The 17,781-nt window shown below is 60.2% G+C and overlaps 5 protein-coding genes across 5 annotated transcripts; 3 read left to right on the forward strand and 2 right to left on the reverse strand.

Annotated features, from left to right (window-relative positions):
* Positions 1-1,786: 1,786 nt before the first annotated feature.
* On the forward strand, positions 1,787-6,783 carry A1Q1_05933 (hexose transporter; the record flags this gene model as incomplete). The annotated part of the gene is made up of 8 exons (XM_014321142.1): positions 1,787-1,903; positions 1,954-2,008; positions 2,176-3,679; positions 3,918-3,986; positions 4,055-4,151; positions 4,963-5,738; positions 5,798-5,959; positions 6,009-6,783. 8 exons carry the CDS (start codon positions 1,787-1,789, stop codon positions 6,781-6,783), a joined length of 3,555 nt encoding a protein of 1,184 aa, XP_014176617.1.
* A 106-nt stretch (positions 6,784-6,889) lies between these two features.
* Positions 6,890-10,234, reverse strand: A1Q1_05934 (uncharacterized protein; the record flags this gene model as incomplete). Its single annotated transcript, XM_014321143.1, has 3 exons — positions 6,890-9,699; positions 9,760-9,810; positions 9,922-10,234. 3 exons carry the CDS (start codon positions 10,232-10,234, stop codon positions 6,890-6,892), a joined length of 3,174 nt encoding a protein of 1,057 aa, XP_014176618.1.
* Positions 10,235-10,496: 262 nt separating this feature from the next.
* A1Q1_05935 (uncharacterized protein) lies at positions 10,497-11,682 on the forward strand (the record flags this gene model as incomplete). Its single annotated transcript, XM_014321144.1, has 4 exons — positions 10,497-10,499; positions 10,544-10,622; positions 11,175-11,275; positions 11,344-11,682. 4 exons carry the CDS (start codon positions 10,497-10,499, stop codon positions 11,680-11,682), a joined length of 522 nt encoding a protein of 173 aa, XP_014176619.1.
* Positions 11,683-12,388: 706 nt separating this feature from the next.
* Positions 12,389-12,952, reverse strand: A1Q1_05936 (uncharacterized protein; the record flags this gene model as incomplete). The annotated part of the gene is made up of 2 exons (XM_014321145.1): positions 12,389-12,799; positions 12,908-12,952. 2 exons carry the CDS (start codon positions 12,950-12,952, stop codon positions 12,389-12,391), a joined length of 456 nt encoding a protein of 151 aa, XP_014176620.1.
* Positions 12,953-15,287: 2,335 nt separating this feature from the next.
* Positions 15,288-17,582, forward strand: A1Q1_05937 (uncharacterized protein; the record flags this gene model as incomplete). Its single annotated transcript, XM_014321146.1, has 5 exons — positions 15,288-15,439; positions 15,516-15,642; positions 15,849-16,219; positions 16,267-16,298; positions 16,351-17,582. 5 exons carry the CDS (start codon positions 15,288-15,290, stop codon positions 17,580-17,582), a joined length of 1,914 nt encoding a protein of 637 aa, XP_014176621.1.
* Between the last annotated feature and the right edge of the window lie 199 nt (positions 17,583-17,781).

The raw sequence follows: 17,781 nt of genomic DNA on the forward strand, positions 1-17,781 counted from the left end.
TGGGATTACGTCCACGATCTCGGGGCCTACGTACTGGTGATGCGGGGCATGGTGCAAGGGATTGGGTGGCTCTGAGAGAGATCTCATTGACCTCTCTCCGGGCGGGAGGATGCCGGAAGGAGTCGCTCGTGAGCCGCCTATCTCGCAGGAATATCGCTGCAATGAGTCCCCTTGAGTCCCCTTCGCCACCAGAGAAGGACCCGGCTAGGTGCAGCTGATACCCATGAGCACAAGCCACCGGATCATGGCTCCTGGCTTGTGCAGACGAGTTGTCACCATTCGACGAGCGGGAGCGCTCTTCATTGATCGTCATGAGCTGAATACGCCTCCGCATCCCCAGACGGGGCTCTCCGGCTTTGCGCTGCTCAGGCGAGGGCTCCGCCCAACGTGCCTCCGTCCCCGCTATGGATCTGCTGTGTGTACGAAACCTGTGTTGAATGCAAGGGGAGGGGCGAGGCTTGGAGGGTGTGCAGCATGGCCCTCGTTCCGAGAAACGGGCCGTTTATCATGGGACAGGCACCACCAGAACGGTGGCTTGTGGCGTATGAAGTCCTGTGGGTCACCCGACCTGTCTCACTCCTCCACTGGCCGAGGCTCGGTCCATACTCGGGGGATTGGGGGCACCGTCGCCGCGCAATGCCGGGGCTCTCTCTCCATCTGTTGCCCCGCGTCCTCCGAAACCCGGCTAGAACTCTGCATAGGACACCCCATGGGAACGCTTTGCGAGCACTGCTTCCGATGGTAATTGCAGATTTCCGCATTCCGTCTATTGAACAACAGTGGACAGTTCGTGACGACAAAGATGTGGGCAGATGATGTTTAGTATTTCCGAGGTATTGGCGAGTTTCACGCCCATCTCCAGTGGTCCAGGCAGTGGAGTCATGCCTTTCCGCACGTCAACAGCAGCGATAGTCCATGGATTATCCGAGCCGTGCTGGCGGCTCTCGGTGCGGCGTGCTCGTAAGTACGGACGCGTCGCCCGAACTTCGACGCCCCGCGGAGCTGCTAAGGTTGACAGCTAGGCAGACGACCAATCCCGGGCCATTTTTCCCCTATTTTTCCGCTGCCATTCCAACTGCGGATGCCTTCCCTGTACTTGCGAATGCTATTTCTGCGCTATCTCACCCGATCATGCGAAAGATGACACGAGTGACTGGTTGAATCGGTGGGGGACAGCCGGAATGTGCGAAGCGTGAGACAGACAAACAACGGCCGGAGAGCGCAGGGCGGAGCTGCAGGGTACCGCATGAGGAACAAGGACGAGGAACGAGTCACGGGCATGGTGGGCCGTGCGCTCGACGGCTCAGCGGCACAGCGGCACAGCGCGGCTCTGCGCGATTCTGGTTTAGACAGCAATCTCGCCGCGAACGGGTGTGGTTCTGCGCGTCATGCGCGTCAGGCAGCCAGCCCATCAGGAGCCGGCGCCTGGGGGGCTTGGCTGGGCACCATATCTCCCGCAGTCCCGCCGAGGGCCAGGACCACGGCCCAGCAAGGCATCAAGGCTCAGGGCCCGAGGGATCACCTGGGTCCCCACAGCCGCCCATCACATCTCCGCAGGTCAGGTTCGCCTGGCTTTCCCGGGCAAGCCCAGTGTTAACTTTCCGGCCAACCCGTTTTGAATGCAATGCTATAAAGATGCCATCGCTCTCTGCCCCATTCATCGCCGTCCTCCACGCCTCACCAGTCGACGACACTCTCCTCTCCAGCTGCGCGCGGCGCTCCTCGACTTCGCACTCGTTCTTTCAATCTACCCTTGCCTGCCCCCGACAACAACTCATCGCCCAGCATGGTCGCAGCAGGAGCCGCTGGCGCTATTGGCGTTACTGACGGCCTGTCGAGTATTCTGGCCGGCAGGGATATCCGATGGTACAAGGGCCACTACCTCAGGCTCACCATGATCTGTGTAAGTTGACACGCAGAGGCAACAAGAGTAGCGCGCTGATTCATGAACAGCTTCTGATCATCATCACGTCCATGACAAACGGATACGATGGATCCATGATGAATGGTGAGTCAGACTGGGAATGACTGCCCCGCACCACTCTGTGGCGGGCAGGCACACCTCCACACATCATCACGCGACCCCGTCGATCCGTGGCGGAAGACACCTCGCAACTCTATCCTCACAGCCGCTCTCTCAACTGGCACAACCGCAGCATGCTTACACGATCACAGGTCTCCAATCCGTCAAGAACTGGCAGGAGTACTTCAACAGCCCGTCGGGAACAACGCTCAGTTTGTTCAACGCCATCCAGAACATCGGCACGATCGCTGGTCTTCCCTTTGCTCCCTACGTCTCTGACTGGTTTGGCCGTCGCTTCGCTATCGCTTTCGGATGCTGCCTCATGCTTCTCGGCACTGCGCTGCAGACTGCGTGCCAGAACTTTGGCATGTTCATCGCCGCCCGTGGCATCATCGGTTTCGGCCTTTCCTTCTCGTGTCTTGCCTCCCCCGTCCTCATCACCGAGATCGCCTTCCCCACCCACCGTGCTCCCCTCACGTCCATGTACAACTCGACCTGGTACTTGGGCTCAATTGTTGCTGCGTGGACCACCTTCGGAACCTTTAGGATCCAGAACACTTGGTCCTGGCGTATCCCCTCGCTGCTGCAGGGTCTGCCCTCGATCCTCCAGCTTGCTCTGATCTGGACGATTCCTGAGTCGCCCCGTTGGCTCGTTGACCATGGAAAGGTTGAGAAGGCGGCGAACGTTATTGCCAAGTACCACTGCAACGGTGACCGCGAAGACCCTCTCGTTGCCTTCGAGCTCGCCGAGATTGAGGAAAGCATCCGCATCGAGAAGGAGAACCAGACCGGTTGGATCGACATCTTCAAGGGCCGCGGCAACCTCCGCCGTCTCCGCATCATCATTGCCATTGCCTTCTTCTCGCAGTGGTCTGGTAACGGTCTTGTCTCCTACTACCTCGTCCTCGTGCTCAACGGCATCGGTATCCGCTCGCAGGGCCACCAGACTCTGATCAACGGCATCCTCCAGGTCTACAACCTCTTCTGGGCCTACGCTGGAGCCTTGGCTGTCGACCGTCTCGGCCGTCGCTTCCTCTTCCTCACCTCGACTGCGGGAATGTGTCTCTCGTTCGTGTGCTGGACGATCTGTTCCGCTATCTTCCGCCAGAGCTCTACCGTCTTTGACCAAGAGTGCATGACCAAGTACCCTACCAGCTACGAGGACAACTGCACTGCACTGAACGCCAACCACGCTGCGGGCAACGGAGTGCTCGCATTCATCTTCCTCTTCTACGCCTTCTACGACATTGCCATGTCGCCTCTGCTCGTCTCTTACACCGTCGAGATTGTCCCGTTCAAGAACCGCTCCAAGACGCTCATGCTCATGCAGCTCTCGGTCAGCGCCGCCCTCGTCTTCAACCAGTACGCCAACCCCGTGGCCCTCGAGGCGCTCAACTGGAAGTATTACATCATCTACTGTGTCGTGCTTGCCTTCGAGTTTGTCTACTGCTACCTCTTTGTCGTCGAGACGCGCGGCAAGCACGGCCCCCTGCCGCTCGAGGAGATCGCGGCCATCTTCGACAGTCCCGGCGCCGCCTGGGGCTTCAAGAAGCGCCAGTTCATCGACGAGCCCATCGACAACGAGTCGCACCCAAACGCTCTTGACATCGATGACAAGAAGGGCCTCGACCACGAGCGCGTCAGCGATGTCTCCAAGTGAGCGCTCTCCCACACATCACATAATCAAAGGAAAAAGGGTATTTTGTTCATTGTCTTTAGCAAGTCGTATAAGTTTAGTCTAGTGTTCTTGGTTCTTGGTCCAAGACTTCCCCACTGCTCAGTCGAATGTAACCTGTATGCAGAGCAAGGCGGTTCATAAGCGCTTCCGACGGTGGCAGCGGTGCATGGGTAGGACGCGACAGGAAAAGTGCACTCAGGCGTGAGTGAATTGTAGGGCAGAGGGTCTCGAGAGATCTGGCCCGTCAGCACAGAAGGTGGAACCAATGGCGAAGTGGCAGGATGGGTGGGTCCGTGTTCGGGGAGAGGGCGGCAGAAAGCCGTCAAGCCGGCTAGGATGCATAACGATTCCAGCAAGCAGATTCCGAGTGCGGGAGTCCGAGATGTTGATCTGTGGCCAATTGCGGAGAGGTGGCACTGCGCTGCAGGACATAGCAAGGGATGCAGAAAAGTAAGCATGGCGCTAGCAAACCCAGAAGAAGGGGAGCTTCTTGATCGTGTGCACTGGTTAGCCGGGGCCTGCAGGTGCCGGAGCGGCGGTATCTGCCTGACACGGGGTATTTGGTTCCAAACGCGGCGTGTGGTGTTCAAAAAGGGGGAGGCGGCTGAATCTGGTCATATGGCCCGGGTGGGGGACACCTGACCTGGCCCTCTCGCCATATCCGTCGGCTTCGGCCGGCTCTCGGTCCATTCTCGACTCAACGGCGCTCCCATCTTTGTCTTCCTCCATTGCTCTTCACCTCGTCGATTCTGCACGCTGTGCACTTCCCATACTTCCCCCCACCCCTCCGTGGGCAACTCTAACAACGCCCCCACATTGCATCCGACGCTGGCGTCGAGGACCCCCGCCATCCGTCGCCGAACCGTGCGCCAAGCCGCCATCGGGGCACCGAGTGCAATCCGCCGTGTTTCCCCCGAGCCCACATCTCCACCGACCATCGCCCAACAACCGAGCGAAGTGTTATCCAGATGCCGCCGAAAACGTCGCGCACCTGCGACAACTGCAGGAAACGCAAAGTGCGTGTGTGCCTATGAGCAGCCGGATGCACTCTGCTCCGTCTGGAGCACCAACGCTAACGGCAGATCAAGTGTGTTGAGGATGACACTCCGGGAGCCCCGGAACCCAAACCGTGCATCGGGTGCCGTAACCTCGCAATCGACTGCACGTACGACTACGTGAAGAAGAAGCCTGGGCGGAAGAATGCGTGAGCTGCAGAGTCAATCCGAAAGCTGATTAAAGATTCGCGCTCGCATTGAAACAGCAACAGGCGGCGGCCGCGGCGGCGCAGAACGGGGGAACGGAGAACGGGTTCGCGCACGATCCGCGAGGTCCCGGGCCAGTACGGAACTCCTTCAGCCGCACGAGCTACGGCCCATACGACCGCTACGATGAGTACGAGAGTGTTCAAGGCACGCCGAGGAGCGGGTATGCTGCCCTAGGAACTCCCCGCTCGCCCTATGGTGCGCCTAACCCTGGCGCGCTGCGCGGCGACATCGGCGGCCTCTCCTGGCTCGACAGCATGATCGATGGCTCGCTTTTCCCCGATCTCGGCGGCTTCGAGATGCTCGGCCCCGGCACGACGCAGTTCGGCAACGAGCAGGCGCAGCTCCTTTCCCTCGAGAGTCCGGAGAATCTGGCTTCGGGAGCTGGGTCAGCAACATCAGCTAACGGAGCTGCCCAGAGGGCGGTGCGGGACCGATCACCGCAAATCGAGGATGTCACGAGCTGGGCCAACATCTCGCACTATATCTCACTCTATCTTGCGTACCTCTGGCCGCTGCTGCCGCTCGTCCACCGTCCTACATTTGCAGAAAACCTCGTTTCGCGGCTCGATTTGAGGGACACCGACTTCCGTGCCCTCCTCCTCAGCATCGTCGCTTTCACCATCAGCCAGCTGCCAACGACGCGGCTGGTTACGGAGCAGTTTGACGTCGAGGGCCTGAAGCGCCTGCAGCGCAAGTGTCACCGAACGAGCCAGGCGCTCCAGAAGGGGTACACGGGGCAGGTATCTCTCACGCAGATCTGCATCATTATTTTGTAAGCTGACAACGATCGTCCCCTGAAGCTGACCTCAGTGACAATTTCTATCTCCTGAGTATCGGACTGCAGCACACGGCGGCGGCGCGTCTGGGCCAGGCTGTCCAGCTCGCCTTCTGCCTCGGCCTGCACAGCGATGCGCGCACGGAGGCGCTTGGTCTCGATCCCGTCGAGGTGCAGCTTAGGCGGCGAGTGTTTTGGCAGCTGTACGCGAGCGACAAGTGAGTACTCTCCTGACAGCTGCGTGGAGCGTGATGTGGCTAACGCCAGAACCCGCGCCATCCCCGGCAACCCAATGCTGATCAACGACTTCCAGGGCGTATGCTCGTACCCCGAAGCCGTCGACGACGACTTCATAACCTCGCAAGGCATGTTCCCTCAGCCATCATCCAAGACCTCGCTGCTGGTCGGTTTCGTGGCCGTCTCCAAGCTCTTCAGAGTCATGTCCGAGTGTTTCTTCCACCACCGCTGCCTGCAAAGCGGGCTGAAGACGATCAACTCGCAATGGCCGCAACTCGCCGAGGAGCGGATCCACAAGCTCCTGAACGAGCTCCCGCTCAGCATTCAGGACCCGAATACGGCCTCGGCGAACCGGGCCATCTTCGCGACGCAGCGCGCCAACATTCTCATCACGACCGCCATCGTCAAGTTTGCGCTGTACGACCTGCGCTCGGCGCTGGCAGAGGACGAGCGGGGTGAGCGCGGCGGCGATAGGAGTGAGCCAGACAGTAATGACTCGAATGAGACGAGGGACACGCGCGAGACGCGGGATCGCGAGCGCGAGCGCCAGGTCATTGCGCGCGAGATTTACAATCTCCTCATCAGTATTCCCGTCGAGGACCTCGCGAGTAATGGCGAGAGCGTGAGGAGCAAAGTCATCCATATTGCATGTGCGCTCGTCAACACCAACACGAGCGAGGACAATACGCTCATCAAGGACTGGTGCGACATGTTCTCGGCCATCAGCTTTGTGCAGATGCCCGTGCCGTTGCTCGACTCTCGCGCCAATACGCCTCCGCCAGCCGCCGAGCCGCCAGTCGCCTAGTTTCCAAGGGTTTTTGTACCATAAGGTTGTATCCAGTTCTACTACTATGCACCGAGAAATCTATAAAACGTACATGACATCAGGAATATCCTACATGCGACAATGTTCACTTCTTCTCCTCAAAGATGGCCGCGAGCGAGTTACGCGCTGCGGGCTTGTTGGCGAGGAACGTCTTGAGGGGCGCCTTGAGCGCGGGCTGTTTCTCGATGATCTGGCGGATCTGCTCAATGGGCATCTGGAGGAGGGCGCCGAAAGATGCCTGGCCGAGCATACGGATGAGGAGTGAGAAGCCCTCCCAGAGCTCTGGGTTCTCCCAAATCTTCCGTCCAATAAGTTTCGGGATGATATTGTTCGCGACAAAGGGCACAAGACTCTTGTACGGCTTCAGCGCCTGAATGATGGTGCGGATGAAGACCTTGGGTAAGGCATCGGCACCCTGTTCGGGGTGCAGGTCGACGATGCGCTGCATCGCGTTCGCGAGCACGTCAGAGCGGAACACGGTCGTCATCGTGAAGCAGATCCTGATGGCTGCCTTTGTGGCGTTAAGCCCTGCCTGCTCATTATGCAGCGTGACGAGGAGGTCCGCAGGCGTCATCTTCTGCAGTGCCGCGGCAAAGGCGCCGCGCACCTCGTCCTCGGCCTCGGGACTGTCGAGGAGCGCGACGATGCGTGGGATCTGCGCCTCGATCTCGGCCTTGTCCAGCACGTTGATGATGGGGATCACGAAGCGCGGGTCCACCTGCCGCTCGGCCATGAGCTGGCGCACGACCGGCGCGAGCAGCTGCCCGCTGCCCTCCGCCGACAAAACCGTCACGACACGGAAGGCGAGCCGCTCCGCGCCGTTCGGGAAGGTGCGCAGGATCTCGAGCAGCTTCTTTGTCGGGCCGAGCGAGCGGATGAGCGGGATCAGCATCGTCTCGACGCTCTTTTGCACGCTCGGCGACAGTTTCGGGTACAGCGCGAAAATGTCGTCGAGCAGGTCCTGGTCGCGACGCGACAGCGCGAAGGGCAGCTCGACATACTGCGACACCGTGTCCTGGTCCACCTCGCCGAGATACTTGGACTGCACTGCGTCGGGGTCCTCGGGCTGTTCTGGCTCCGGCTCTGGCTCGGCTCCACTGTCCATCTCGACGTCCGGTTTCGTCTCTTCTGCAGCCTCGCCCTCCGTTTCCGGCTTCTTCTCCCCGTCCTCGCCCTCCTCCGGCTCGGGCTTGGGCGGTTCCCGCACCTTGGCCGTCGCGAGGCGCTTCAGCACACCGAGGGCGTACTTGACGACAGCCTCCGACATGGGGAAGTTGGGCACCCACGAGCGCACCGTCGTGATGGCCATGACGCGGACCTTGCGCTCCGGATGCGTGCAGAATTGGAGCAGCGTCTGGACCGCGCGGGGACGGAGAGGCGGGCGAGCCTCGGCGAGCTCCTTCAGCGCTCTGAAGCCAACAATCATGCGCTCCGGATCCTCACACAACGGCTCAATGGCGTCGATCGCACTCTCCGGAAGCTCAGGAAGACCGAGGAGGAATTGGCTCAGACTCGTGTCCTTCGCATCCAGGGTTGGAATGTACGCCGTCAGGATCGCCATGAGACCAGCGTCGTACTGGTTGTCTCGTCCGCGGCGCTTCGCGAGCCACTCCTCGTTCAGCCAGACGGTCGCAAACTTGCTCCGCGAGGAGAAGTCCTTGGCTACAAACTCGCCGATCAGCTTGCGCTTGTCCTCCCCTCCTCGACTCGAGATACGGGCTAGAAGAAGCATCCAGATCTCACGCGGCTGCACCGCACTTCTCGGCGCATCGCTGATCTTCAAGTCGGCCAAATGCGAAAGATCGGCGCCAGTGTCCCATATCCGCCGCACGGCAAAGTCGACAACCTCCTCCTTCTCAGTCTCCGGAAGCGGTTCGGGTGGCGGCAGCCGGAAGTCGGCGATCGTCACCTGCTGCTCGAGTTCGTCCTCCATTGGCTCAAGGAGTAGCTCATCGTCGTCATCGTCCAGCATCTCCAGCGGGTTCACCACCGCATCTTCTCTGTCCTCCGCCCTCAGGAGCGCAGGTGCTAGAGCCTGCACGGCATCAGGATGGTCGTCCAGGATCGCTTGCCGGCCCGCCTCGCATGCACGGGTAAGGAAGTCGTCCGACGCCGCTCCGAGCGCTGCCACAACGGCATCGATGACTGGCTCGAGCGCAAGTTGCGAAACGTCAAACATGACCGAGCCCTTCCCGTCTCCACTTCCCAGAAGTACCTCCATCCGAGCGCGCTTGGCCGCGCTTCCGCTGCTCTCCGCCTCAGACTCGAGGGGATGCTTTCCAGCCCGCGCAGCGGCCATGTTGGCACGTCGCTGTCTCCGCGCGTCAGCGTCCGCGGCGTACGCCATCTCCATGCGCTGCTTCTGCCTTCCGAGAGCGTCGTGCAGCTGCGCGCTGAAACCAACGAGGGGCGGATGACGGGCGATGTGCGCCATGACCGCACGCATCGTCTTCTCAACACTGCGGATCTGCATCGGCGGTCGCCGAGCTGCCTCCATCGCACTCGGAGTCCATGCCGCCATGGACTGCACGATGAGCGGGGCAAGTGCCGGCCGCTGCTTCACGAGAGGAGGGAAGGTGTTGATGATTGGAGCGAGGATCGCGGGGTCGTCGAGTCCGTACAGTTGTGTCACGAGCTGCGTTCGGAGCAGGTTCGCCTCCTCCTCAATCTTGGCTGGGTTCAGGAGCGAGCCGGGCTGGATTAGAGCAACGCTCACGTCGTTACTCCGCGCTTGCAGTCGGGGGTCACCACCCGCTCGCACTCCGACCAGCAGTACCCGCTGAATGTACTTCCAAGCCGCCGCCTTGATACCGACGTTTTGCGGTCGCGCGCCGGGGTCGAGGACGAGCGACAGGATGCGCGCCTTCGATGTCTGGAATACGTCGTACAGTTTCGCTGAGGCTTGTCCGGTTACAGCACTGATGGTCAGCTACCAACCCCGTAGAAGTAGCTCACAGATGCCGGAAGAGCATGGGATAAACCGTCGCGAAGATTGGGATGACAGCTCTGATGGTCATGGAGCTGCTGCTATTCAGCAGGCGGTTCAGGTGCTCCAGCGAGCTCGTCGCAACTGGCTCCTGTTAGTACTTCGTAGCAAACAGCTACGCCCCGACTCACCATCCATTTTGACCTCCGTTCGGAGACCCGCCCGTCCGACCGTGAGCGCGAGCATGTCTAGCGTCCAAGCTCGGAGGAGCGAGTCAGGGCCCTCGACGACCATGGGCAGAAGCTTCTCGATGACCTCGGGGAGCTTGTCTGGGTGGTCCTCGAATCGTGTGCCGGCGGCCTGGAGAGCGTCGGCCTGCTCTGGTGTCTCTGGGGTAGCCTGCACCGCGGCCGCGAGCGCCTGAAGGGGGTCTGTGGGCGCCGCCGAGACGGTGCTCCCGGGGAGCGAGGGGTAGAGGTCTTCATCGTCGGCGTAGAGCGACATGGTCGGTAGCTTGCGACTCGGCGGGGAGAGCAGGCGAGCAGGCAGACCGGATGTCGATTGTTGTATGTGCAGCACCTACAAGGTTCGCGCTCTCTCAGCCATGTCCCAGATTCCGTTGTACGGTGGTGGATGATGTACGCCCACGTGGGATATGACGTGTGGCCGACCCCACATTTGATACCCCGATCGAGTACCGCCCCCGGCGTCAGTGACGCGATGTCACCTCCGACCTCGACCTCTCCAACCAGTCTACACATACAGAATGGTGAGCACGCAGCTGCATGGCGACGCACGTAGCTGACCTTTCAGGCGGCGAACTCCCAGGGTATTCAGACGCTTCTCGAGGCTGAGAAGGAGGCCGCCAAGGTCGTCCAGAAGGCTCGTCAGTGTGAGTACCGGTTGTGGGGACTAGGCATCGGCCAACAGCGGTTGCGTAGGACAATCGCATGCCTCGAAAGGGCAATGGGAGGGCTGCTCAGCCGGAACACGATTGCAGACAGCAGCATATCCAACGTTCGAAGGGTTTAGAGGTGGCCGCAGCACTCGGTTGCACTTCTGCCCTGCCTGGACGACCTCATCTGCGTCTGCGATGTCCGCCCAACCCGGACAGCCGGTCACTCCCTCGGCGACAACAGCGTCGACGAGAAATAAGCCGCCGTGCCCGCGGGTGTGCGACCAGGAATAGCAGGCTGCTCGCTCCCGAGCTCGACGTGGCTGCACGCTGGAAAGGAGCGTCGTCGCAGCAATGTCTACCTTCCTCAGCTTCACTTATGCCTTGCCGATTGTCTCAACCTGCTTGATTTCAAGTGGACGAGATACCGCCTTTCGCATTCCGTCCATGACTGCATGCTCGGTACCGCGTGCTCCTACCAGCAACCAGATGCAGACCCTCCCAGTTTCATTCTGCTGTTATCCGTTGACCAGCGCTAACAGATCGCAGACCGTGTCCAGAAGCTCAAGGACGCCCGTTCCGAGGCCGCCAAGGAGATTGAGCAGTACAAGGCGCAGAAGGAGGCCGACTTCAAGAAGTTTGAGTCTGACGTGAGTGTTTGGTTCAGTGCGAGGAAGGTCGTCGGGTAGTCACCGTGCTAGTTCCGAGCGTCATACAGGGCAGCAAGTGTCCAGCATGGACAGCCCTCTCTTCTGCTCCCGCATTCTCTCCGGAGCATTGGTGCAGTGGAGAGGGTGATCATCACCTCCGTGGCTTGTCTCTACCCCGCCCGCTTCGCACTGAGGAAGCTACGTTGAGCCCGCCTTTAGCTGACCCACAGCACACCTCGCAGACGTCAACGTCGCAGACGACGATCGACACGGACAAGGACGAGCAGCTGAAGAAGCTCGACGCCGAGGTGAAGAAGAACGGGCCGGACGTGGTCGAGAAGATTGTCTCGCGCGTCCTCAAGGTCAACCCCGAGCTGCACCGCAACCTGAAGAAGGTCGAGGCGTAAGGCTTTGCAGCTCCGTGTTTGTATTTTAAGTGCCCCTTTTTCAGTTTTATGGTAGTACTACTTTTGTCTCTCCATAGAAAGAGATGAAGATATATAGAATCTTTATGAGGATGGCTGGTGACTGGCTGAGATTGTGCGGGGCGGCGGCGCGGCGGACTGCTTGGTCGGTGGTCTGCAGCTCCGAGACATGTTGCCTGTGCCTGATCCCCGCGTCCATTGCCACCGAATCCGAGAGCCTGACAGCTGAATGTGATTGTAAGAAGCCTTGCTGCTCGTACGTTGCTTCTGACAATCTGACAGTGACCAGTTGATCGACCCGGAGGGCACGAAGGGGTGAGCTTATTCGCGTTCGCGCGTTCGGGCATGTGGGTATGTGGGGGCGGAGAGATGACGTGGTGACGATCACCCCTTGCCTTCCCCTGGCCGCGTTCGCGGTACGCGGTGCCGTTCCTTTCACATCAGTGCACGGGGCATCGCCTCGGTGAGCGAGCATTCCTCCTGCAGCAGCGAAGGTGGGGGGGAGCGATTGCTTCTCGATTCATCATAGTTTTGATACGAGGGGGAAACTACCGAATGACAACTAGTTGAGAGAATACAATTATAGTGGGGTTTGGGCCGCAGTAGGGCACCTTGTCCGTTGCCTTCTGCGCTGCGCTACCCGCTTGAGGGAAGGATGCGCTCGCCTTCGGCTCGCCGCACAGTACGCTTAGAGCTTGGGCTTGGCGGCGTTGAGGACGGTGGAGAGCTTGGTCGCGAGCATGATGTTGCCCTTGACCTTCAGCTGGCCGGTCATGAAGGCCTTCTGGGGGTTGACCTTGCCGTCGGCGAGGCCCTGGAAGGTGTCGTCGGTCATCGAGATGTTGACGTCGGGCTTCTTGCCGGCGCCCTTCGAGACGGTGCCCTCCTTCTTCAGGTCGATGACCCAGGTGGCCTCCTTGCCCTGCGCGTTCTTGATGTTGAGCTGGAAGATGCCGTTGGTCTGACGGTTAGCTGGCATGCCTCCAAGGGTAACAGCAAGCGACCGGCCCAACGGCGACGGCGCATCCACGCTACTCACCTTCTTGATCTGGGCCTGCTTCTCAGAGTCGGGCATCTTCTTGAGAGCCTCCTCGATTTGCTGTCCATGTTAGCTTCCACGGTCCATGCAACAGCTGGCAGTGTTCGGGCTCGCGCGAGCAGCGGAATCGCAGGCGTTCGCCCGCCTTCGCCCATCGACAACACTTACAGCGAAGGTCTCGCTGGCCTTGAAACCGTCCTCCTTGATAGACATTGTTGGCAGAGAGAGTGTGTGGGGGGTGGTAAGGTAGACGAGGTGAGCAGGTGAAGATGAGAAGACGGCTTCCACGCGCACCTTGCCGGGTTCTTATAACAATAACGCACCAGTGCGAGCGTCGGGCCAGGCTATTGCCGGGAACCCATTGGTGCGGCCACGGTGACGTACACTGGACATTCCCATCCGGCGACCCGGAACCAAACTCGCTCACCGCTACGCCGTACAATGCGCTGCACAAGCACTGCACTGCTGACACAGGGATTCGGGAGGCGCCCGGCGCGCCCGGCATGCCCGGCGGAGGCGGCGTTCAGACACCCTTTGCCTCTCATCCCACTGCAGCGTCCATCATTGCTTCGACTGCCGTCTGCCCGGTGGCGACCTAGTAATGACTTAGCAGTGACGCTAAGCAGGCGCCCGGGGCGACCGGGAAATGCACTGTGGAGCTCCTGTGGAGGAGGGCGTGGAGGGTGGGGGCAGGACACAATTGGTCGCCCGTCAACCGGACATCAACCCGGTCAGCGCGGCTCCCCCTCCCATCGCGCATCCACGCAACATGATAACGAGGCACTAGCGACGCCCAGCACGGTCCGATCCTGCGAGGCTTGAGCACGCGGACGCCTGCACCTGAACGGACGTCACGTGCACGGTCATCGGCCCCCGCGCCTGACTTTGCACGTGATGGGAAGTCAGCGCAGGCCTTGCCAACTAATAGGCACATTGAGCGAGGGTGAACCTACCGTTCACGTGCTCTCAAGCCTATCTGCTCAGCAACCTGTGCTGGTCTTCTCAGGGTCGTGATCGAGGAACGACCAAAGGAAGCCGATGTGTGCTAAAGCGGGCGACCCCAAGAACCTGGGTCACATTCAAGGAAGACGTAAAGAAACGTCAGCCGCGCAACATGGCGTGTCTGTCTGACGCGCTCGCGTCTGCGCACTGAATCCATTATGTGGACCGTTGTGTGCGTGTCAGTGTGCCACCATGTCACCCATTTGTGAGCTCCACATCTTCCAGAGCCCATCACAAGGGCGAGGCGCAGGTCGCCCGCAGACCGCAGAGTCACCCAGAGGGTGCGGAGTTACGCGAGGGTCCAGACATCGGGGTTGCACCTGGGGTTGCTCTGGGTCCGCCATGTGAGGGCGCGCATCATTGGTCCGCCTGTTGGCACCGCGGCACCGCTGCTGCGAAGGATGCCTGCGATTATCATCCAGATCCTGGATATCCTGGATCCTGACATGCCTTAGGCTTTCGAGAGCCCGCGCCTTTGGCCTCCCTTTGTCGACGCCTGGCGCCCTCCGCCGCCTGCCGATCGTGACGACGAGATTGCAGTGCAGCATGGCATGCATAAGGCACACGGAGATTTCATCGACTATTCTCGGCCCACCCTGGGCACCTCGTTCACTCCATGCCACCCCGGATCTCCATGCGCAGAGTCGTATCTGCACCGCATGTCGTTTTCTTTGACTGCTTGTCATTCCAACTTGTCTGTTTCTCACTCTTGCTCTTTAAACAAACTCGCCCAGATCTGAGAGTGGCTGCGCCTTCTCATTCTTCGCTCGACGTTTGCCCCAGGGCCACCCAATTCAACCAGCCCCACTAAAGTACGCTCGTGAACGACCTCGACGCCTCCAACTCGACATTGCCAGCGATCGCACTCTACCCCGTACTACCGTGCGCCACTCGAAAACAAACGGTTGTCAACAGTCATAACAGCATCGTACGTCGCCGGGTTTGTTTGGACAAGAACAGCGCCCCCTCAGCCGGAAACCGCCTGATACCGCCAACTTCCGCACACTAGCTCTGCTTAGATCGTGCTCACGAGCGCACCGTGCTTTGAACATTTTCCTGTCCTGCACGAGATTGCAACTCGACGAACGACGAGAATAGCCTGCTCCTTCCGACCCGCAACGCCATTGCTGCGCCCACCTGCGACGTGCGCCTTGTTTTGGACCGAACCGACTGCAACCGACAGACAGGAAAAGAAAACGTTACGCACCTGATCGTCACTTGCCGTTGTGACCTGCCATCTGCCAGGTCCTGAAACAACGCACTCGGACCCCCTTGCACTTCGAATTCGTGCATCGTATCGTCGTACGGCATCAATCTCCATCTTAATCGGTCGCCAGACTAGAAGCCTCAGACGCCCGGTTGTATCGCGACGATCGCACATCTCGAAGTCACAACTCTATCACCTACGACTGGACACGACAGCACGACTACACTATTCTCCATCCCTAATCTCGACCTGCACCTGAACGCTTGAGACACGATCCGAGCTACGATCGCACCGCAAATTTCGGCAGCGCTGGCCGTTCGCCCCACCATTTGATCCGTCATGTCCGCCAGTGCGAGCGCAACGATATCAGCGTCTGCGTCGGCGGCCTCGTCCTCGCACGGAGAGGGCCTCGGACTCGACCAGAACAACGTCACGTTCAAAATCGTCGGTGTGTGTTTGGCCGTCGGCAGTGGTTTGTTTATCGGAACGAGGTGAGTGAAATGGCCCATGTGAAACAAACAATCGTCTACGGCTGGACCGAATCGGACGACTTGAGCTGACTCCCAGTTTCGTCATCAAGAAGAAGGGACTGTTAAAATCGACGGAGAAAGCGGGCAACGAGGCCGGCGAGGGCCATGCGTACCTCAAGAGCTGGCTGTGGTGGACGGGAATGATCATGATGATCATCGGAGAGGTAAGCTGGCTGACTATGTTCGAAGCTGACAGTCAGATTCTCAACTTTGTTGCCTAGTAAGCTTTGACGAGTCTCTACGTCAGCTAACCCCAGCGCCTTCACCGTCGCCATTCTCGTGACGCCGATGGGCTCGATCTCTGTCGTCGTCGCTGCGATTCTGTCGCACTACTTCCTGAAAGAGTCGCTGACATTTTTTGTGAGTATAGTCTCGTGGCGGGCGTCGCCGCCAAGAACTGCGCAGAAGCACGAGGGCGCACAGCAAAGCAGCAGCTGACCCACAGGGATGGATAGGATGCATCCTCTGTATTCTCGGCTCGGTCATTCTCGCCCTCAACGCACCGGAGCAGAGCACGGTGCGGACGATCAAAGAGTTCCAGGGCTACTTTGTGTCGCCCGGCTTCCTGACGTGGGCCGGTATCTGTATCGCGATCTCAATCTTCATCGTCGTCTGGGTCGCCCCGCGCTACGGCAAGAAGCACATGCTGCCGTACATCTCGGTGTGCTCGCTGATCGGCGGCATCAGTGTGTCGTGCACGCAGGGCCTCGGCGCGGCCATTATCACGAGTATCTCGCCTGGGTGAGCTCAAATGTCTATGGTCATCAGCTGACAACAGCCCGAGCCAGGTCAAGGACTGGTTCTTCTGGTTCCTCTTCGTGTTCGTCGTCGTGACGCTACTGATTGAGTGAGCTCACATATTTGTCCATTAGCTGACCCCAGAATCAACTACCTGAACAAGGCGCTCGAGCTATTCAACACGTCGATGGTGGTGCCCGTCTATTTCTGCTACTTCACCAGTGCGACGATGATCACATCGTTCATCCTGTACCGCGGCTTGAAGGCGTCGGCGCCTACGCTCATCACGATGGTGTTAGGCTTCCTTGTGACGTGTTTTGGCATCACGATCCTGCAAATGTCCAAGGTGGACCCGACCAAGCTACAGGGCCTGGACCGACGAACTACCATCCTGCTCCAGGCGGCGCGCCAGCACACCGAGGCCGACGAGAAGGGCGACCTGAAGGCGATGGAGGACCCGGGCATGGACGCTCTGCGCGGCGGGTTCGGCAGTGTCGGGTCCATCATCCGTGCCCGTTCGATCCAGCGCCGGCGCTCGACGCTGAGCTCGCAGCACTCGCACGGCTTCACCAACTCGGCATACACGGGTGGCACGCACATGCACCACCTGAGCACGCAGGGCCTGGCGCATTTGCCGCGGTACCAGCTGAACGACGCGCCGATGCACGACGAGCCCGAGACTATCAGTCTCGCGCCGCAGCCGACGGGCTCCTCCGCCGCGGCGCGGAGCCGCGCGAGCACGCTCAAGTTTGACGACCAGGAGACAGTGCACCAGTACGGCTACGGCGCACTCGCAGGTGTCGCACGAGGAGCTGCGCTCGCCGACACACCAGAGCTCAGCCGACCGCATAAGCTTACCGACGATCACGGAGCTGTCGCCGGCGCCGACGCCGGGCACAACGCTGAGCCCGGGCGTGGCGCAGCGCGCGCCCTCGCACGCCTCGCAGAAGACGGCCCTCTCGCACGCGTCAGAGGAGAAGCTCGACCCAAACGAGCACGGCGACTCGACGGTCCGGGCCACGGGCATGGGCACGGGGGACACGGGCGGCGCGACTCGCGGTCTTCGGACGTGCGCGGCGGCCAGGCGCGGGGCATGCGCGACTACCCGCGCACGAAGGAGGCGGCGCTGGAGCGCGAGGAGCGCCGCGGCTTAGTCCGCTCGCCAGTGGAGAGTCCGGTGAATTCGCCCGAGGAGGACCCGCTCGCGCGCTTCGAGTCGGTCGAGCTCGGCCGCCAGGATTCGCGCGACAGCGACGACTTCCATCTCCAGCAGGAAGTTGACATTGCCGCTCCTCGGCCCATCTCGATCGATGACGGAAGGTGCTCCCCGACCAGCGGCCGCATTCGACCGGGAGGACCTAGGTAGTCCTCCCCGGTATCTCGCAGGCAGCGGAGACACCACCACCCCTAATGACAACGACAACAGGACACTATCTCTCTCTCTCTCCTACTATAGACACGCGGACGCAACGATTACAGCATGTACATATAGTTGGGTTGTATGCATACAAAGTGACTTCTACGGTGTCTCCTGTCATCGTCGGCCGTGCTCGTGGCGACATTAT

The sequence above is a fragment of the Trichosporon asahii genome (genome assembly GCF_000293215.1).
Source record: "Trichosporon asahii var. asahii CBS 2479 unplaced genomic scaffold scaffold00075, whole genome shotgun sequence".
In the NCBI taxonomy this organism is placed as follows: domain Eukaryota; kingdom Fungi; phylum Basidiomycota; class Tremellomycetes; order Trichosporonales; family Trichosporonaceae; genus Trichosporon; species Trichosporon asahii.